At 37.7% G+C, this 21,962-nt stretch overlaps 3 protein-coding genes across 5 annotated transcripts; all 3 read left to right on the top strand.

Annotated features, from left to right (window-relative positions):
* Positions 1-421: 421 nt before the first annotated feature.
* Positions 422-4,810, top strand: LOC104908022 (hypothetical protein). Of its 3 annotated transcripts, none has more exons than XM_048644502.2 (3): positions 422-702; positions 1,604-2,362; positions 2,839-4,810. In XM_048644502.2, the coding sequence occupies exons 2-3, from the start codon at positions 1,642-1,644 to the stop codon at positions 4,377-4,379; spliced, it is 2,262 nt and encodes a 753-aa protein (XP_048500459.1). In that variant the 5' UTR covers positions 422-702; positions 1,604-1,641; the 3' UTR covers positions 4,380-4,810. The 3 variants fall into 3 exon arrangements, with proteins under 3 accessions (XP_048500459.1, XP_048500460.1, XP_010695370.1); XM_048644503.2 differs by having other exon boundaries at positions 1,518-2,362; positions 2,848-4,810; XM_010697068.3 differs by having other exon boundaries at positions 1,518-2,362.
* Positions 4,811-11,556: 6,746 nt separating this feature from the next.
* LOC104908021 (nuclear transcription factor Y subunit C-1) lies at positions 11,557-16,145 on the top strand. Its single transcript, XM_010697067.4, has 2 exons — positions 11,557-12,585; positions 15,914-16,145. Exons 1-2 carry the CDS (start codon positions 11,813-11,815, stop codon positions 15,915-15,917), a joined length of 777 nt encoding a protein of 258 aa, XP_010695369.1. The 5' UTR covers positions 11,557-11,812; the 3' UTR covers positions 15,918-16,145.
* Positions 16,146-19,118: 2,973 nt separating this feature from the next.
* On the top strand, positions 19,119-19,631 carry LOC104908047 (uncharacterized). Its single transcript, XM_010697098.1, has one exon. It carries the CDS (start codon positions 19,119-19,121, stop codon positions 19,629-19,631), a length of 513 nt encoding a protein of 170 aa, XP_010695400.1.
* The last annotated feature ends 2,331 nt before the right edge of the window (positions 19,632-21,962 follow it).

Genomic DNA, 21,962 nt, shown 5'->3' with positions numbered 1-21,962 from the left:
ATTGTGATGGAGAAAATTCCTTTGTACTTTATTCACATTTTGGCCAACTTGACATGTGCAATATATTAACCACAGTTAAGAGTTGACTTGGGTTAGGAATATTAACCCAATCTGGAAAACAAATGTTTGGTTAACCTTTGTGTTTTTTTTTTTCATTTGGAGTAAATGTTAGGTTGACCTAATAAAATACTTGTAAATAATATATTATCACACTAATTAAATATATACTATCACATTTTTAAAATTTTAATTTTTTTTAAGAAAAGATAAAATACTATATTTTAGACAGTATATTAATTATTTACCACAAAAAAGGTAGGATATGTAATATAACCAATAGTACATTATTATAAAAAAAACCAATAGTACATTATTTTTGATTTGTTATAAAAATGTCACTTATTATGTTAAATGAAAATTTAATTTTCACGATTTTAACAGAGAGGAAAGGGATAGAAAAAAAAACGTAGAAAATAAGAACTTTCTAACCCTAATACCCCCAATCCGTAGAATTTGCGCTAACCCTTGATTAAACGGGAAAATCCATCTCTCTCTACGGTCTACATTCATGATGCGTATTCATCCATTTTAGTTTTCCTTCTAAAGAGTTCAATTTCGTATTTCCAGCATCAATTCAAGTTACTTTTCGTAGATAAGAAGAGTGAATTGAAGTTTTTTTCCGACGATTTCGCAAAATTGAAGGTTTGTGTTGGGCTAATTTTACTATTATGATTTTTTAGATTTAAAATTTTGTAGTTTACACTTAGTTATAATTCAGAATTTTAAATTTTATTTACTGTGTGATCAAAGTATCCAGATTTTGGGGATTCAGTTGAATCCACTGAACTCTTTTCGGGATTTAGTTTCTCACTGTGTAGTGATAGTTTGTGCGGTTTCATCGTTGTCTTACTATTACTTTGAATGTTCATTTCGTTATTTGTGCTGAAAGTTTGTTGCCTAAATTGTTATGTACTGTATTTTATTGAGATCTTAGTTTTTAAGAAGTAATTAGATTGATGTGTGACATAATGGTGATGTGTGCACGGAATTTTAGTTTGTAGTTTATAGGGGCGATCGCAGAATCATTAAATGAAATTGTCGTTGGTGCATGATTTTGAGATCAGGGAGCTGCATATGAGACTAGCATTGTCATTGTTGAAATGTGGTTGAACCAGTTTGTCCTGGACTTGGACATTTAGATTTTTACGGTGTTGAGGGCATGGTAGCTGTGAGGAGTATTGGCAGTAGAAGCTTTTGAAATTCATGCAGTCAATTCATCTATGCTGTTTGTGTTTGTCTGAGTGGATGATTTGTTCTAACACTCTTGTCTTGAAGAGATTTTGAGTTTAAACCTTTGAGTAACCTCCTGCAAACTTCCATGTACCCTCTGGGTCCTGCATTGGAGTAACATTATGTTTTATGCTTACCACCATGAATGCGCCTATTTGCTGCGATGTAGAGGTCAAAAGCGCCTTTAAATTACCAGTTTTTCAACTTTTGTTTTATGTTTCGTACAGGAACTCATCAGCAACAGATGTAACTTAGTGATTTTTGACAAAATATTGACAGCAGAAGTCATTTGGCTCTGTGGCTCTATTGTCAGGAAAAAATAATACTTGATACGGGGATTCCTGTACAGAAATGGAATGCAACAAAGATGAGGCTGCTAAGGCTAAAGAACTTGCTGAAAAGAAGTTTGAAGAAAAAGATATTACGGGGGCAAGGAAATTTGCTTTGAAGGCTCACAACTTGTTTCCTGGTCTAGATGGTCTTCAACCGTTGCTGGCAACTTTAAACATCTACCTCTCTGCTGAGCGAAAAACAAATGGGGAAGTTGATTGGTATGGAGTACTTGGTGTTGAGCCATCAAGTGATGATGAAACAGTGAAGAAACAGTACAGGAAACTTGCCCTTACTCTCCACCCTGACAAAAACAAATCCGTTGGTGCAGAGGGAGCTTTCAAAATTCTTTCAGAAGCCTGGAGTATATTGTCTGACAGAGCCAGGAGAATAGCATTCGATCAAAAGAGAAATTCAAAGAAGATATATGAGAAAATTGTACCAACAAAGCCTTCTAAACCAGCTGGCAGTGAGAGCCTTCGTCGGTCTGCTAATAATGGTAATTCTAACATGAGGAGTCAGAATGCCCCAAATCCCCATTTAAATTCAGTTCCTCCACCGCAACGTAATACATTTTGGACCATGTGTACCAGTTGCAAAATGCAATTTGAGTATGTTCTTTTCTACCTCAACAAAAAGCTTGAATGCTACAGCTGCAAGGAGCCCTTTCTGGCAATACAGATCCCTCCTCCACAGACAAATACTCATTCATCACGGGCTTCTCCCCTTGCTGGATACTCAGGTGCGGATATGACCCTACTTTGTTGCAACTCTTTGAATGGATAAAAATGTTAGGATTCAATGTATAAAGTCCAGCAGCTATCAGAATATGTCATTTTATTTTGCAATGTAGCATTAGTGCATCACATGATGACAATAACATGCATTACCCCAATGCCTTTAACGAGGATCTCACATTGCGCGGGTTAGGGGGGCTAAGAAGTACTCAATCTTATTAGTATGATTTTCAAGAGGCTGTTTACCTTTATCCATACGCTTGCGAGGAAGCTGCTTCCTTCCGCGACTAAGTACTGAACAGGAAGTGTTGGTTAGTTGAGTTTCATGTGTAATGTTCTCTGGATGAAATTTCTGTTTTCCTCATTTTTTTTCAGTGTCAGACTAAGCAAATGCCTAGCTGTAACTACTATAGCTCTAGATTTTGCTTCCGTCTTCCTAGCCAAAATGTAATGTAGCAATTGTCAAAATATATATTTTCAGGAACTGCAGGAAGCATGCCAGCAGCAGCTTCCACAGCAGCACAAGCTATGAACGGGACTCAGTTTCCTCATGGGAATTCGAATAGTATGCATGATGTTTCACAAGTGAGTGCGACCCTGGAAGCTGTAATCAAGAGTAAAACCAATGCCTGTAAAAGAGCTAATGCTAGTGAAGCTAATGGAGCATGCTTTACAGGGAAGGCTGAAAAGCCTAAAAGAAGAAGACGTGCAAGTGAACAGAAGGTGAATTACAGTGGAATCGGAAAGACTGATTCAGTATTGAGGGGAAGTGCAGCATTTAACGTTGGGAGTTCAAATGGATTACAGAATGGTATCACGGAAACAGAGAAGGTAGCTGTTTCTGGGACTAGATTACCAGCTATCTCAAGGGAGTTGTCATTACTTGAAACTCGAAATATGTTGATGGCAAAAGCTAAGAATGAAATATGCAAGAAGCTGAGTGAGTGGAAGAACATGGATTACAAGCCGAAGGCTTCACATAAGAAATTGGGTCCCAATGAAAAACAGAAGGCGAAAGAGAAAATATCTGTATCTAAACCTCAGCCTAATGCTGATGTAAATGAAGTGAACACCGTTCGAAGCAAGGCTAACTCTTGTGCAGGAGTTAAACATGCGGATGAAAAGCTCAAGACCTCGTCATCCTTTAGCTGTAAATCTGACATGGATGATACAGAGCCTGTGGAATTGTCTATGGCTGTTCCAGACCCTGATTTCTATGATTTTGACAAGGATCGAACTGAAAAGTCTTTTGGTGAAAATCAAGTTTGGGCAGCTTATGACGATGATGATGGTATGCCCCGTTATTATGCCTTGATTCATAGTGTGATTTCGAGGAAACCATTTAAGATGCGCATCAGTTGGCTGAACTCTAAAAGCACCTCTGAATTTGGGCCCATAAACTGGGTAGGCTGTGGCTTCTACAAAACCAGTGGTGATTTTAGAGTCGGTAGGCATGAAATCAACAAAAGTGTTAATTCCTTCTCACATAGAGTGAAGTGGATGAAAGGTGCAAGAGGGGCCATCAGAATATACCCAGGTAAGGGAAATGTTTGGGCTTTATACAGAAATTGGTCTGCTGAGTGGAATGAGCATACCCCAGATGAGGTAATACACCAATATGACATGGTAGAGGTTCTTGATGATTACAATGAGGAGAAAGGAGCAACTGTCATTCCGCTGGTGAAGGTTGGAGATTTCAAGACTGTGTTCCGCCGGCACGTGGATCAGGAACAAGTTAAGGTAATTCCACGAGAAGAGATGTTCAGATTTTCACATCAAGTTCCCTCTTTTTTGCTTACTGGTCAAGAATCTGGTACTGCCCCCAAGGGTTGCTGGGAGCTTGACCCTGCTGCTACGCCAGTGGAAGTACTTCCGGTGAAAACAGAAACTACAGAGAAGGTGAAGAAAGAAAATCCTGAGAAAGTTCCAAGAGACGCTGTTTCTGATCTGAAAGATGCAATTTGGAGTAAAACAAGTGAAGCACGGAAGATGGGAGATGGGGTAACTGTTGAGGTTGGATAAATATCATGCTGATCAACTGTCCTTCAGAAGACCCGGGACATCATGCTGTGTTTGCAGTAGTATTTTGAACCTAAAATTGGTATAAGAAATCTTTTTGACGGGTGCTGACAATTTGATCGAAGTTCAAATATCGATGTGGGAGATTTGATGGAGCAAACGATCTTTCTCCTCTTATAGCTGCAGAGTGAATCAATGACGTAATCATTTATTTTTGCTACTGATCCAAAGGGGATCATTTGTGTAGTGTACAGCTTCACTTACCACAGGCACACAGGTCTATTTTCCTACAGGTACAGAAACTTGAAAAGTCCCAATATTCTAATATAGTTCATTCATGAATTCATGATATCAGGGTAGTTCAGAAGTTAAAGATCAGGATACATTCTTTTTTGGGCGCTGTCCATGATAGCAATTCCTTTTTATTATCTAAATTCTCCCTTGGTAATTGTTTTTTTTTTGTCTACCCTTTTGCAAGGACTAATTTCGCAGACTTTTCTGATCCTTGGTTCCCAGTTTATTTCAATCAGTTTCTTATCATAGCAAAATTGACGGAGGATAGAAAAAAAAACTTCTGCTTCTTTCTCTGAATACCTTTTTCTATTTAAGATGTCAATCAATTAATCAGCTATTGTTTGATCTTGATAATGATGTACCAATTCGCATGCATGTTCTTTAAACATTTCGAGAAAGCTTGGTGGTCTCATGCTAACTTACTAGTTCATTGTCTGAAGAAAGCTGGATAGTCTCATACTAACTTACTAGTTTGTGTAGTCGTGATCGTGTCGTTTCTCAGGCTGTCCGTGCATCTGAGATACATACTGCTGGCCGACTCCTAAATCCTGTATGCAGTTGTCCTTTTAAGCCTTGAGAGGCAGGTCCAAATCGAATTTGATTCAATTGTATAATATTGTTAGTGCTATCTCTTTTTTAACTTCTATTTTATGTGGGATATGTCAAATTAGAACGGCTCAGCTGGTTGAACTTGGTGGGAGAAGACTGCACTTGGCCACACATTTGCTTCAACATATATGGAAAACGAAATTGTGGATAAGATAAGAAAATGCTCTTTATTATGGTGGTTTAGGCATGTGAGATTTGGACAAGATGATATACCAATTAGGATGGAGAAAAGTTGGGACACTTGGAGATTTTAGAAAAAGTCAGAAGAGGCCAAAGATAATTTGGATAGATGGTGTGAGAAACCATATCAATAAATTTGGTTTGTAAGAGCATACATACAAGCTTGACAAGATAATTGAGGGCAAATGATATATCCGGGTGACTATTGAAGATAATGTTTTGACTCGTATGATTAACCTCCATCCTATTTCGATTAAGGCTCTGTTATTGTTATTATATACTTCACTCCATTTTTACACTCTTTATTTTCTCCAATTTCCTTTTTAAAATGTCTCCAAAAGACTTATCACTCTCACATTTTTATTTTATTTTTGGTCCTATTATTTTTGTTTTTTTTTATTCACTTTCATCCAACCAAAAATTAAAGAAAAATTAACCAATTTTCAGTTAGGCAAATAAATAGAGACAAAAAGAGTATATAGAGAAATATACAAAAACAGAAAAAGTTGATGGCAAGATAGGAGATAAGCCGATAATAATGCAAGTTTGAGCGAACTCACATGACATTTAAGAGCACGAGTTGGAGTATGATGTTATTCTTTATAAAAATTGTTTAGCATAAGAAACTAGCCGCCACTTTAAACTATAAGTAACACTATATCACACACAAGTATTAAAAGTTAATCAAGGTACAAGGGGATCCTAACAATGGAGAAATATTAAATAAAAATAATTCATTCACAAAATATTTCATGCATTTTAAAATTCAACCATTACAAATATTAAAAGTTTAATCCATTTAATGATTCGGTCTACTTTTATATTAAAACTAGAATTTTTTTGCACGCGATGCGTGCTTGAATTTTTTTCGAACCAAAACTCAATTTTCTTCGGTATAAGAGTCAAAATTTGAACATTAGACATATGAATTATAATTATTTTTAGTTACAAAATTTGATTGATTTAGTTTATGTCACTTAAGTTTCTCACCATTCTCTTCTTCTTCTTTTTTTTTTTTTTTACTTTTCAAAGTTAAATTCTATGAATAAAATAGAAATTTTTTTGAATTCATTTATGATTTCTAATATTATGATTTTTTTTTTTGATTTTTGAATTTAGTACAATACTTCATAAATTGTAAAGAAAGTAGACACTTTGATTTCAAGTCAATTTTTTCATAGGTTGTAGTAGTTTGTAAGGGAATTTTTAAGTTTTTGTAAAGTTTCCTCATTTTAATGATTTGCATAACGTAAATTATGCAAATTTTATGATTTTAGTTGACTTGTGAGTGATTATAATAATTATATTTTTGATATTTTTGTTTGATGCCCCTTTGATTTGTTAGTGAATTTGTAATTTAGAATGGGAAGGGGGTAAGATAGCCTCTTCATTTGGGGACACCATAGCTCCCCCCTTCCCTTATATAATAGAGATATGTTGTACTTTAATTCTTGAATGATATTTTATATAAACCTTTTTACCTTGATAATTTATCGCTATTAGAAAAAAATAAGTCCAAATATATGTAAAAGTTTCATTATATATAGGAAACACTATAAAAAAGTAATTAATTTTTTTCATTATCTAATTTCTATATTCTGATTTCACTACAAATACACCTCTATTTTTTATCATGACCCACCATTAATTGTGAATGGTTCTTGAAAATAGTGATTTGTAAGTAAATTTAAATGCTTTTGTATGTATTGATGTTTTAGGTTATTAGTTTTAGTTTGTATATTAATTTTAAGTTTTAATAAAGTTTCTAGATTATTTGAGTGATTTGCGTGATTTTTATAACGTGATTTTCTCAATTGTATGGGTGATTTGTAAAGTTTCTTCTTTTAAGTGATTTTTGAGTGATTGTTGTAAATTTATTTTCGGTATTTTAATTTTGACAATCCTTTTGTAATTTAGAAAGAGAAGGGGGGCAAAATAGGCGTTTCAAAAGAGGATACCATTGCTCCCCCCTTCCCTTATATAATAGAGATTAGACCATCTCTTTTAATAATTTTTGCAACTGATAAAAGTTGGGAGATAACAAGTTGAGAACTAAATGAAGGGGGAGAAAAAGGTTGAAGATGGGGAAACTTATTTAGAAGCAAAGCACGTCTCTCAAAAAAAGCAATATCACACAAGATGTTTCCCTTAATAGACGACACTATACAAAAACAACTCAATAGTACTTGGAAAATATGATTTAAAAAATCGGACTTTGTTGAGCTAAATTTTATTATAAATGCATGTCAAATCTCACAATGTCAACAAGTACTTTTCGAGTCACATGGGCTTTTTTTTGGCCGATTTAGCTTAAACTTCATGTTTTCATGTCGGGCCAGATCAACCTAGCAAGTATGAGTAACTCCTTAGTATCTCTACGATAAAATAGTCCATCCATCCTATTTATAGTGCTTATATTTCACATTGGACGTTTCAAAATGTTCTTATTTTTTCTAATTTTGAAATTGCACTTTATTATAAAATATCATCAAATAAAATTTATTCATGTTTTAAACCTTACATGGAAACTTGTACCCACATGTCCCACATTGAATAATCGGTTTTTTCACCAGGTATCCCTGTACTTTATCAAAATTCATGGGGTACCCCTAATTTTAAAAGAATGCACTAGGTAACCCTAAGGTTTGTAAACAATGTACAAAATGCCATTAATGACTAACAATGTCAAATTTCCGTTAGTCATTAGGGTTAATTAACCTCTCTAACTTCTCTATCTCTAATTAAACCCTAATTAACTTACTAAATCCTAACCCTCCTCCAATCCTAACCCCCTCCTAACTTCAAACCCTAACGTTAACTCCCTAACCCCACCACCACCCCACCACTGTCACCTCCCCTCCCCCTCCCCCTCCCCCTCCTTGTAGCCTCTCAGCAGGCCCCCTCTTGCACCCCTTCCCCTCCCCCACCCCTCGCAGCACTCCCTGCCATCCCCTGTCGTTGCTTTCAGTCCGGAAAATCACGACAGTGCGTGGACGATTCTTCCGGTTTTCCTTCAAGCAAGAAAAGGCGTGTTTGGGCTTCATCTCGCAGCAGAGACATGACACCGATGAGAAGAAACAAGGGGAAGGAGGAAAATGGGTGTAGGGGGGATGACGCAGACGAGTAGAAACGAGGGAAAAGAGAAGCCGATGTCGGCTTGCGGTGGCCGTCTGGTTGCTGCGGTATGCAGCAGCTGAGGTGGCTTTACGTTTTGTAGTTTGGGCAGCTGTGCGGGGGGGGGGGGGTGGGGGGAGGGCGACTATGGGGTTGGGGGAGTTGGGGGGAGGGCCAAGGGAGTTGTGGTGGTTAGGTAGTTAGGTAGTTAAGGTTAGGGGTGAGGTGTTAGAGGCATAGGATTTTGGGGTTAGAGTTAATTAACCCTAATGACTAACGGAAACTTGACATAGTTAGTCATTAAGGGCATTTTGTACATTGTCTACAAACCTTAGGGGTATCTAGTGCATTTTTTGAAAATTAGGGGTACCCCATGAATTTTGATAAAGTACAGAGGTACATGGCGATGAAAAAACCTTTGAATAATTATCCTCACTTTTTACATGAAAAATTGTTGCCACAACTTTCCCAACTCTTTCACGTCAAGCCTCCCCTCTCCTTTTCTCTCTCTAAAACCCTAGCCTCCTTTACCTCTTCTTCATCAATTAAGGGGCTGCCATGGATGTTTTCATCCATGGTAAGCCCCTTTTTCCCTTGTATCTTCAGTTTTTAGTTCATTTTCTTGTTTTGTTCAATAAATTAGTATCTTTTTATGAGATTTTCTCAAACCCTTTTATGGGGTTTTTAGTTTCTGTTTTGGAAATGTCCTTCTCCCATATGGGAGTTGTGAGTATGGTCCTTTTGTTTTTAGGTATGAGAAATTATTCTCATTTGTTGAAGTTCGAGACTCAACATGAAGAATTAGGGTTTCACAACTTCTGTAAAATTATGGAAGACTTATTGGAATACGTTCATCCCAAAATTTCTGCATCTGCAGATCGTATGCCGAACCAGAGCGAACTCACAGATTGCATTGCTTCAGATGAAGATTTTTATTAAGGAAAATTAAGTCAAATCTGCGATATTTACATTTCTAGAGTGATATGTATTTCTATTAGAATTTTATGTTTTTCAGAAATGACTTGTAAGTGCCGTTTGGCGAAATATTAATGAAATCCCTTTTCTTTCAAAAAAAATACATGAAAAATTGTTGCCACATTTTATATTGTACTTTTTAATGCAAATATTAATCTTTTCAATGCAAATAGTAGAAATAATGAAAACAAATGATAGTTTCCTTAACTCTTCTACAAAATGAGAAACAAACACTAAATTGAGATGGATGAAATATCATATAATTTTTACTTTCTTTGTTCTTTTTGAATGTTACTCAAGTGTAATGTAACACCTATTTTCAAATGAAATAAAATAATAAGGGTGCGTTCTCTTCAACTTAAAAAATTAAATTTCAGGTCTTATAAGTTCAGATTAGTTCAGATAAGTTGCAATCAGGTCCAATCAGAGCAATAAGTTCCAATCTTAGTCTAATAAGGTTCAATAAGTTCCAATCAAGTGCAATAAGTTCCAATAAAGTCTAATAAGGTCCAATAAGTTTCAATTACTAAAAGTTTATAAGGTCTAATAAGTTTCAATCAGGTTCAATAAAGGTCAATAAGTTTCAATCAGGTCCAATAAGTTCCAATGAGAATCTTTTGCACGCGATGCGTGCTTGAATTTTTTTCGAAACAAAAACTCGATTTTCTTCGGCATAAAAGTCAAAATTTGAACATTAAACATACGAAGTATAATTGTTTTTAGTTGCAAAATTTGATTGGTTTAGTTTCGGTCACTTAAGTCTCACCATTCTTTTTTTTTTTTTTTTTTTTTTTTTAACTTTTCAAAGTTAAATTCTATGAACAAAATAGAAATTTTATTGAATTTATTTATGATTTCTAATATTACAACTTTTTAGTTGATTTTTGAATTAAGTACAATACTTCATAAATTGTACGTAAATTTGATTTCAAGTCAATTTTTTCATAGATTATAGTTTGGAAGTGAATTTTTGAGTTTTTGTAAAGTTTCCTCATTTTAGTGATTTGCAATTTTATGATTATTTTAGTTGACTTGTGAGTGATTGTTATAATTATATTTTTGGTATTTTTGTTTGAAGCCCCCTTTGATTTGTAAGTGAATTTGTAATTTAGAATGGGAAGGGGGTAGCATAGTCTCTTCATTCGGGGACACCATAGCTCCCCCTTCCCTTATATAATAGAGATATGTTGTACATACTTTAATTCTTGAATGATATTTTACATAAACTTTTTTACTTTGATAATTTATCGCTATTATATAATAGAAAAAGATAGGTCCAAATATATGTAAAAGTTTTATTATATATAGGAAACACTACAAAAAAGTAAATAATTTTTTTCCTTGTCTAATTTCTAAATTCTGATTTCACTACAAATACACCTCTATTTTTTTATCATGACCCACCATAAATTGTGAATGGTTCTTGAGAATAGTGATTTGTAAGTAAATTTTTGTACATGTTTTTGTATGTATTGACGTTCTAGGTTATTAGTTTTAGTTTGTACGTTAATTTTAAATTTTAATAAATTCCTGATTATTTGAGTGATTTGCGTGATTTTTATAACGTGACTTTCTCAATTGTATGAGTGATTTGTAAAGTTTCTTCTTTTAAGTGATTCTTGAGTGATTTGTGAATGAGTGTTGTAAATTAATTTTCGAAAGTTTTCTTTGAGTGTGATTTTGAGTTTGACATTCCTTTTGTAATTTAGAAAGGGAAGGGGGGGGGTAAAATAGACATTTCAAAAGAGGACACCATTGCCCCCCTTCCCTTATATAATAGAGAATAGTTGAATCAGGTCCAATCAGGTTTAATAAGTTCCAATCAGTTCAGTTCAGGTTCAATAAATTCAATTCAGATAAGTTCAGGCTAATAAGTTGGAGAGAACGCACCATAATTGTAACACTTGGTTGAGAATAGAGAAAATATTTTTGTATTCAAACCAAAATAAAAATAGTAACTGAAGTACCTGTCCAATCGAAACCCCATATTCCATCCACATCTCTTATCCCAAAAACATGAAAACATGTTGTTTTGTTTTTAGAAAAAGAAAAGAAACGACCCTTCCCACTTCCCAAATCTCACACCATCTTCTCATTTCATAAATCTGTACTACACTTCACCACCTTATCCCTCTCCTTTCCCGCACTCTCTCTCCTCCTTCCAATCCCCTTTTAACACATCATCACCCCTACCCCTTTAATTCATAAACTAAAAAAACACCCCAACTTTCCCACACCCAAAAAAAAAAAAAAAAAAAAAAAAAATGGAGGGGAACCAACAACAACCACAAAGTCAACAACAACCACAACCAGCAGCAGCACCACCACCAACACCGTCAATCACCGGTTACCCAGCAGCCCCAGCAGCCTCAAGTGGACCCTACCACCATCTCCTTCAACAACAACAACAACAACTTCACATGTTCTGGACCTACCAACGACAAGACATCGAACAAGCCAACGATTTCAAGAACCACCAACTTCCTTTAGCCCGCATTAAGAAGATCATGAAAGCTGACGAAGACGTGCGTATGATCTCCGCGGAAGCCCCTATATTGTTCGCCAAGGCGTGCGAGCTTTTCATCCTGGAGCTCACCATACGGTCGTGGCTCCATGCCGAGGAGAACAAGAGACGCACGCTGCAGAAGAATGATATTGCCGCGGCTATTACACGCACCGATATATTCGACTTTTTGGTGGATATTGTGCCTAGAGATGAGATCAAGGATGAGTCTGGTGTTGGTGGAATGGTGGGACCTACTGGGGTTATTGGGGTGGGACCAGGTGTAGGTGTTGGTGTTGGTGTTGGTGTAGGTGTAGGACCTACTGCGAGTGGAGTGCCATATTATTATCCACCGATGGGACAGCCTGCGCCTACTGGGGTTATGATTGGAAGACCGGCGATGGACCCTAATGTGGGGATGTATGGGGCACCTCCGTCTTCGGCTTGGCAGAGTGTGTGGCAAACTGCTCATCCTGCTGCTGATGATGCCTCCTATGGGAGTGCGCCTAGTGCTGGGGGTAATGATGCCCAGAGGTAAGCATTATTATTAATATTCACGAATTGGCTCATCAATTTTTATACTACCTCTACCTAGTGGCCAGGTTTACTACTCACGCCATTAAAAAGTAATATTAATGGTAGGTGAACTTTTAACATAAATCAAAACTATTTTAGGAGACCATGTTTTATCTTGTTTTTTGATGCGTATATCATAATTGTGAAATGATGTTATTGCGTTAAGATATGATTCAAATGTTTTTTTTTTTCTTGGGTTGATTGGGGGTTTAATTTAGTGGATTTATTGTTTGGTAAAAAAAAAAGGGGGTTGAATTTTTTTTTTAATTCTTTTGTAGAATTGGGTTTTTGTGTTTTTTTTTTTTTAATTGATGTTTGTTTTGTACTAGTATGAGTTTGTTGTGCAATAAGAATGGATTGTAAAAGGGGGTTAAGGGAAGAATTAATGTGTAAGTAATTGGCTGTTGGGAACAGGTTGAAGAGGCATTAATTATAGTAGACAATTTCAGAAGCATGCAGCTTCAGGATGACTGATTGGCTTAGACTTCTCTTTATAAAGTATATAAAACAGAAGCGGTTTGACACTGAGCCTTAATTTTGTTTCTATATACTATAGTTGTATTTCCTACTAAGTGTAAAATTTTGATCAAGGATAGTTCTGCTGCTTTGGTAAAGAATTGGTGAGAAGTAAAAGGTTCTATGAAGTGCAAACTTCTATGTTGTTGTCAATCAAACAACTCTACATTCTTCCACTTTCAAAGAGTATCTACTTCCGATGTTTAAGTCGACAAAACAAGCACCTATAGCTATGGTTATTTAGGCCAGGAGTCTAGTAAGGGAAACCTTTATTCCTTGGAAAAACAAGGAATTAGAATTGAAGAAGGGGGATGACGGATGAGAGACTAGTACATAAACAACAATATTAGAGCCTTAATCCCATTAAAATGAGGTCATGATGAGAGGTACACAACTAAAAGTAATTCTGTTTAGGATGAGAGATGTATCTTATTTGTCGTTCTTGATTGCTCTTTCCCACTTAAGAAGTAAGAACAAGGTGCTGCTTGGAACTATTCTGGGATAGAATATATCATGCTATGATGCATTGTTCAATCCTTCAGCTTCGCAAGTATGCTATATACAAGTATATGAAAAGTAAATTCGGGTTAATCAAGCATGGAGCCTAGGTCAAAAATATTTGATAGACATTGAAACTAATTGTATATGAGAATGATATCTCAAGTCTCAGCTCGTGAGAAAAAAGACGTTTGTTTGAACCTTGAGGAGCCTATTTGTGTTTGAGCTTGCTATTATAAAACATATTTCTTTTGCTTCCGACATATATTAGGTTGTTGAGTTCTCGGCTCTTCGATTTTGGATAGGGGTGCTAATGAGCCTGATATCTAATGAACTATTCCAGTTAGCTCCGAAATTTCTTTGAGCTGAGTGCAACTAAGTTTGAGTTGATAAGCTCGTGAACTAGCTCAAAATATGTTTTAAATATCTCATTTATTATTATACTCTTGTAAAAAATCTAACTTGAAATCAATAGTAAAAAGTAGCAGAATTCCTTTGGTTATACTTTTCGAACTTGTTTCGGAGCTTTATGGTAACTTGAGCTTGAAATTTATCCCATATTTGACAAGCAAAGTCAAGCAATTCTAATATTTGGCTTGGTTTCCATCCTGTTATGAGTCTTCTATATGCATGCCAATACCAGTGTGTGATCTAAATGGTACCAATTATGGGAATATCTTTGATATAGAAGAATATACAGAACTATGCTGCTATGTTGTGTTTTGCATGTGTGAAGGATTGGCAAGTACTTGCATATTTGTGTTGGTATCTAGCCTCCTTGGTGTTTGTATTGACGAACAATGTGATGTAGTAAACTACTAAGTGTCCACTTCAATTTTCACGGCTTCAGTGTCATTGTTGCTTGATATTGCCCTCAAGGTGAGAGAATTAAGATGGTGAGGCGGGAAAGAGAGAGAATTGAACATCTAGGGTGTTGGAATCATTGAGATGGGATTAGACTGATAATTAATGGTGGTTTAAGCAAGAGCCGGAAACACTGGAATTCTCACTACATTTATGGGTTTCATGGAGTAATTGCAAGTTATCCCAGCTTTAGTAAGGCTCGCTTGAGCTTTCTTTCATGACTCAGGCTTTCTTGAGAGCTCTAGGACTGTATATGGGCACAGGTTATGCTGTTGAGTTGAACTTGTAGAACCCAATATAAGTTGAATAAAATAGCTTTCTAAAACATTGGATTTGGAGACAGAACAATTCAAAGTGTCATCCTCAAACTGGTAGTCTTTCACAGCTATACTTGTTAGAGATCTTATTTTGACTTATAGCATGTTCATAGTTGGACACTAATCAGAGGCGAACTTGACAGGAGGCAGACTGAGAGACGTAAAAAAGAAGAGGTTATAAATGCAAGGGGATGGATGGTAAAGTAGAAATAACAGGCTACAAGCAAGTTTAAGAGTGCCAAAGGGATAAAATAGTGGTTTATCATAACTTTCAAAATGTTGCTTATGACCAGCATAACAATAGTCAATAGCCATACATACCCACAAACAAAATAATTTCTGAATAGGTATCATGAGCATATCAAGGCCTGCGTCATTCGTTCTAAGAAACTGAGTTGTTATACTTCTGAACAAAAACATGTTTGAAGCGTTCACAGGTGACGCGGTAAGCATAGTAGTCTAGTAGAAGTATACGTTTTAATCATTGAAGAGCTCATGCCCTTCAATTTTCATATCTATGCTTGTTCAAACTATAGTGAAAACAGTTGAGATCAAATTAATGAGGATATAATGATTGTTAGATTACATACTGACTAGTTAAAGAGAAGAGAACCTTGAAACAAGAAGAAAATGGACCTCGAAGGCTGCTGACCACTTGTAAATTCTGTTATATGATCTTGTTCGAGTATTCGAGCATCTATCTATCCTGTATTCCTGTCACTGAAGCCTTCTTAATTAACTGAAGATCATATTGTGTATGCAATCGCATATCTGAAGACTGAACGTGTAACTATTGGCTGTGCAATCCTGTTGCTTTCTACTTATTTAGTATCTTTTAGATCATGGAATTTGTACTGTGTTAGCCTAGGTTTTTTAGGTTGAGAACAGTTAGTATGTCATTAGCTGGCTAGCTGCAGTGAATTTTGACAACTCTTGCTCATTTGCTAGGTTGTTTGTTGCGTAACCTGCTTCTAAATGCAATATTTTTAAAAAAAAATTATTGACATGAATGATCCCGACTTTCACAAATAATAGTAGTCTATTTCCTTTGAAATGATGAGCTAATTACACAACAATTTTGGTTGTTGCAGTTGAACAATTCATTCGCCGATATGTCCACCAGTGAGGTTGTAGGATTACGAAGCTTGTTGATTTTCGCCAGATTTTTTGCATGCTTATGAACTTCTATAACACACCCCTGGTATTATTAATTTGCATATAATTGCTAATGTAATGACTCCATAACTGTTAGAAACCATTTGTATCTTATTCAGAGCCACCCAAAATCCTGCAATGCAAGGATTAGTGACTCTTTTCATTGTATCTGCAGTGCATTTCTAGCATCTTGGCGTTACTAATTCTCGTAGCTAGGGGCGCAACTTATTTTGAAGCCCGTCCAAAACTAAATTTAAGCCAAATTAGCTAATTCCTCAGGTTAATATGTTAGTTTTGTTCTTCTAATTCGGTTTACATCTGCAGACTGCACTTAAAAAACTCATTACTACGTCGAATTAATGCATTCTTTTTCTTTGTTGTAGTTCACAACCCAAATCTAGCTATATATGTATTGTTAGCATAGCTGGTAAGTGGTAAGTACTAAATTTTGCTTTTAGAGTAAAAATTAATTAATTAATTTACTATCACTCCATTGCCTTGCTCAAATCCTAATTCTCCATATTGTTACATGTTAATCCTAGCTCAAACCTCTCTGAATATTTTGTTTATATTCTTTTTTTTTGGTTGAGTGTTCTTTTATTTACTAACTCTTGCATGCTTTTATGTCTCTTTAATTAATAGGCCTCAGAGTAGGAATGACAACGGGTCGGACTTGGATCGGATTATGCATAATCCGACTCCGACCCTACAGAAAGTCGGATTTTAAATCTGAGTCCGACTCCGAGATCCGACTTTGAAAATTCGAATCCGACCCGGCCTAAAATCCGAACATCCGACTCCGAGATCCGACCCGACTTAAAATCCGGACATCCGACTTAAAAATCCGAACATCCGACTCCGAACCTGATCCGACTTATTCTTCCAATTGTTTAATCATTTTTTCTGTGGGAAAAGCCTATATAATACAACTTGCTGAAAGTCGAAGTCAGATTATACATAAATAATACATTACATAAATAAGAAAAAGGATTGATTGACTCAAAGTCGGAGTCGGATTCGGATGTCGGATTATTTTATGAGATCCGACTCCGACCCTCCTCCGACTCGGAGTCGGATTTTTCAATCGGAGTCGGAGTCGGATTATTTTTTTGTCGGAGTCAACTCGGATTTTTTCCTTCGGATGGGAGCGGACTAGGGTCGGATTCAGATTGGATTGCCATCCCTACCTCAGAGGAGTTAATTAATTTTCCCAAATAAAAAAAAGAGCCCTAAGAGTTGGATAAGCATTTAGTTTGGATCTAAATTTGGAAAAAAGAAGTTTGCTTTTGTTGGGTTTGTATTAAGTTTGAAACCTTTATATGTATTGGATTTGGAGTGTCTAAATCGAATGGTTCAATCTTCATCTATTTTAGTACTACCTCAGTATTTTTTTAGTTACACCATTTGCTTTTTCACATTTGTCGAGACGCTTTTTTGAACGTTTATATCTCTTATTTGGTGTAAGTAAAAATTATAAAAAATTGATATTTTGAATCCTAATATTGAAACGTTTCTAACAAGATCTCACCTGACTATGTTTTTTCTTATATAATAGTGCCAAATAACTTAGCAAAATAGATTGATGAATAGTGTAAGAAAAGCAAATGTTGCAATTAAAAAAAAATAGAGGTAGTATTTTATAAATTATGTCATCATGAAGGGGTTGCAATGACCTCCAAGTTAACCATGAAATCTACAAATTTATTCACCCCTGAAAATACTAATTAAAGTAGGACGTATCAAAATTAATGATATCACGTTGAACATCACTAATGATATTGAAGATTGACTACATAATACTCTATTGTCAGTGTATGGGGGCTGACTAAGTTCCATACCGGTCCTCCCATACCGATATGAATCATCATGGTCAAAGCACTCACTACAGAACCGTTGACCTAGTCATGCTGGTTCCGCTAAGATACCCAGACGGTATCCCTCCATGGGCCATTACCCACGGGCCTGGGCTTGATCCAGTTAATATCTACACGCGCCTACGGGCCTAAAGATAAAACCTCAATAGAGGATAAAAGTATATCCCAAAGGAATATACATACGTCCAACAAATAGGAGTAGAGTCCTACCTGAACAAGGACTCTTACCGGCTCCTATAAATACCCCATTGATCTGAGTCATTAGGTACGTTGACAAATACAATCATACTTTACTTGAGAGCTACCGGTTTACCCATTGCTGACTTAGGCATCGGAGGGGTGTTCCTCGGATCAACTCCCGAGACTAGTTTACGAGTTCTCTCTTGTAGGAAATCAAACCGGCTTACATGCGTAGGACATACCGGTTCACACCCTACCAATTATTTCATACCGAAACAATTGGATCTAGAAGGAGGGGTGAACTATACTTTTGAGTCTAAGCCATTTTGTACCAGCAAAACAACTCTTATGGATCCCAATCAGCACTTTGGGATGCCGGAAACTGACGAAAACAATGTCCCTATTGAGAAAACACCACCAGGATTCTCAACCCCGGTACCGGTGGCAAGATTTACCAGGCCACCCACTGATAAGGGGAGAAAAGCTCCTGAAACCCCTCAAGAGAATATCTTCCAGACACTCCAACATATGCTCACTCCAGAACAAGTCAGGAGTGCAGCAGAGGTCTTCCAGGCCATGGCCAGCCAGACACCACCGACCGTTCCACCCGCCAAACGACCTCTGAGCAGAGCCCACAACCCAGTGAGAAAGATGCGCTCGCTGGGGACGGGACGCCAGGGGGAACGAGGCTGGAATGACCAGGATCAGGTGGCCAACTCCAAGACCCCCGCGGAGCAGGTTAGGGAGGAGGAAGAAGAGGAGGCTCAGGAAACGGAGGTCCAGTTGTCTTCCCAGCCTAGAAAAGGAAGCGAGTACACGCGCAGGGAACTGGTGTCGTTGTGAAACTCTCCTTTAGCACGACCATCCTTCAAGATCCCATGGAAAAGATCTAAATGCCGACATGTAAATATGACGGCAAGACCGACCCGGATGATCATATATCGGCCTATGGGGGACAAATGCTGCTGTACAATGATACCGACCCGGTTTGGTGTAAGGTGTTTCTTCAACGCTAATTGGACTTGGCCAAACCTGGTTCAAGAGCATACCACCGGCAACGGTCTTCGACTTCCGCCAGCTCACATCCATGTTTGTTACGCACTTTATTAGTAACAAGCGCAGGGAGAAGACTACCGGCAAGCTGATGTCCATCAAGCAAGGGGAATCTGAGAGCCTGAGGGACTATGTAGGGCGCTTCAATGCAGAAGCCGTCACCATCCCCAGCCTACAGCAGGAGGTAACAGTCTTAGCCCTGATGAGAGGTCTAAAAGAAGGAACTGCCTTTAGAAGCTACTTGGGCCGCAAAAAACTGACAAGCCTAATAGAGGTCTTAGGCAAGGCAAACGACTTCATCCGAGGAGAGGAGTTTGACAAGGCGGCAGCTGCTAAAAGGCCGGCAGGAGATGAGAAAGAAAAAGAGAAAGATTGCAAGGAAGACAAGTACCGGAAGGACAAAAAGTCGGATACTTCCGGTAGGAGGGAGGAAAGTAATACAGTAAAGAAGAGACAAGGAGGGCGACCTGACCGATATCGGAATTACACCCCTCTGACATTGTCTCGAGGTGAGATATACGAGCTTCACAAGAAAGACAACAAGTGACAAAGGCCCAGAAAGATGTACTACAAAGGTCGGGATAAGTCGAAGTGGTGTGATTTCCACAAGGATTATGATCACGTGACAGATGACTGTAAGGACCTGAAGGACGGGATAGAGGACCTCATACGAGGAGGCTACTTCACCCACTACCAGGCAAGAGTTGACCGAAAGTCTCTGTCCAGAGAGGATGAAAACGGTAACAGGAAGTCGGTGAAAGACCGGATCACCGAAATCCATGTTATCTCTGGAGGGCCGATGCGGGGTGGAAGCATACATGGTACTAAAGCTAGCCTGAAAGAAGTAAGGCACAATTAAACTATCACAACACCGGGAAATGGCCGGCACCCCCATCCATGCCGTCCGTAACTTTTATGTCAGAGGACGCTAAGGGAATCATCTACCCTCATGATGACCCCTTGGTAGTATCTCTGCAAACATCAACGACAATGGTCCATCGCGTACTAGTGGATGGTGGAAGTTCTGCCAACATTCTATACAAAGAGACCTTCGAAAAGATGGGCCTCGAAGCAGCATGTCTGAAGCCAGTCTCATACCCGGTAATCGATTTTACAAGGGCATCTGTCGTCCCAGAATGAACCGTCAAATTAGCAGTTAGCTGGGAGAAGGATCCCATTCCAGGAACATGATGGTGGAATTCCTCGTTATCGACGTCCCGGCCGCACACAACGCCATCATCGGACGACCCCTGATCCACGATGCGCAAGCGGTAGTTTCCACTTACCATTTGACGATGATCTATACGTCAAACGAAGGTAAGACAGAGAGGCTTTGAGGAAGCCAAGAGTCGGCCAGGGCCTGCTACCTGACGGCTCTCAGAAACTCGGACTATAAGCGTCCGGTAGTCGCCACCATCTGCAAGGAAGAGGCGCTGGACAGGAAACAAAGCTAAGAGAGATCTGTCAATGGAAAACTTCAAGGGAAGGCCGGCAGATCAGCCGCGACCTAGCCTGGAAGGTGAGACAGAGGAAGTAAGCCTGGAGCTGGAAAGGCCGAAAAGAACGGTGAAGATTGGAGCAGACTTGGTGGCAGAGGTCAAGATTAACCTGATAAGCCTCTTGCGAGATCATGCCGACATCTTCGCCTTCTTTGCAGATGAGATGCCGGGAAATGACCCAGCATTTATGGTCCATCAGCTGAATGTTAACTAGGACGTCAGACCGGTAAAGCAAAAGAAGAGGAACTTCTCTTCAGAAAAGAATGCGGCTGTAACAGCCCGTGTTCCATTAACCAGCTTAATTAGAAATAAGTGCAAAGGAAGCCCTGGTTAACAAAACTCGGACCATCACCATGACATCATCTAATGGAAATTGGATGATATCGCGAGAAACAACGAACTTATATAGAGAAACAATTTTATACAACCAAAGTGATAATATACAATTCTTATTCCTATACTTACTAATTTTTACATACATAGCATCGACCAACTAAGTCAAATTACAAAAACTAGCTTTAAAAGGACATCTCACGAGCGTAAAGCATAGAGTTTGAGATCAAAAGCTACACTTTAACATAACTACAGAGCATGCAAACATGCATATATACAAGTCATCACTTGAGCAAAGCAGAGACACGATCATAACGTCTTTAGAAACCTGCATCATCAGGAACTACTGCTCCCCACCAGGAACAGGTTCCAAGAACAAGCGTCAGCCAAAAAGCTGAGTACTAAGTTTATTACCATGTAAAACATACTTTAGTGGTACTTGCTTTCGAAAATAATCCATGAACCACTAGATAATTACAAGCTACCATGAGTCAATCAATGCATAAAACAGAAATTAAGATTATTATATAAACATAGTTCCTTGGAGAAAGAGAACGCGCGGAGGGGACAAAGCCTACATCTCCGACTGTGGGGTCGTCACCCAACCTTTTCGTTTTCCATGGCCATTACCGCGACTAGTCCGGAGTTCATATTTCCAATTCCAATCACTTATCATATTCAAGTTTCGCATTACTTGAATTGCCCGATTATCGTTCCATAGAGCTATGGGCAGGTTTCTCTATGGAACCCCCAAGGTTCGCAGTCCATGGGGCACAACTCATTACCTCATTGGTCGACTAAATGAGGCTACTTTCTCCATAAAAATCATTCCATATTATGAATCATCAAAACTTATACATGTGTATACATTAATTCAAAAAGAGAATCTACAATCGATACATATGACCGTTCTATTACTAGCTTCGATTTATATGCTTTGAACCATTATTAAACGACTAATACCAAGAAAATATGACTAAAGTACCTATGAACAGCATGTTATACATAACATAATGAACTTAATACACATATAGTATCACTCAAAA

This window comes from Beta vulgaris, chromosome 5 (assembly GCF_026745355.1).
Source record: "Beta vulgaris subsp. vulgaris cultivar EL10 chromosome 5, EL10.2, whole genome shotgun sequence".
NCBI lineage: Eukaryota > Viridiplantae > Streptophyta > Magnoliopsida > Caryophyllales > Amaranthaceae > Beta > Beta vulgaris.
This window is presented reverse-complemented; position numbering and strand designations above follow the sequence as displayed.

Bases quoted from the DNA above. Each gene is read 5' to 3' on its own strand.
- LOC104908047 (XM_010697098.1), top strand. From the start codon at position 19,119: ATGTTTGTTACGCACTTTATTAGTAACAAGCGCAGGGAGAAGACTACC.
- LOC104908022 (XM_048644502.2), top strand. From the start codon at position 1,642: ATGGAATGCAACAAAGATGAGGCTGCTAAGGCTAAAGAACTTGCTGAA. The intron at 2,363-2,838 runs GTGCGGATATGA...ATATATTTTCAG, and splicing joins TCCCCTTGCTGGATACTCAG to GAACTGCAGGAAGCATGCCA.
- LOC104908021 (XM_010697067.4), top strand. From the start codon at position 11,813: ATGGAGGGGAACCAACAACAACCACAAAGTCAACAACAACCACAACCA.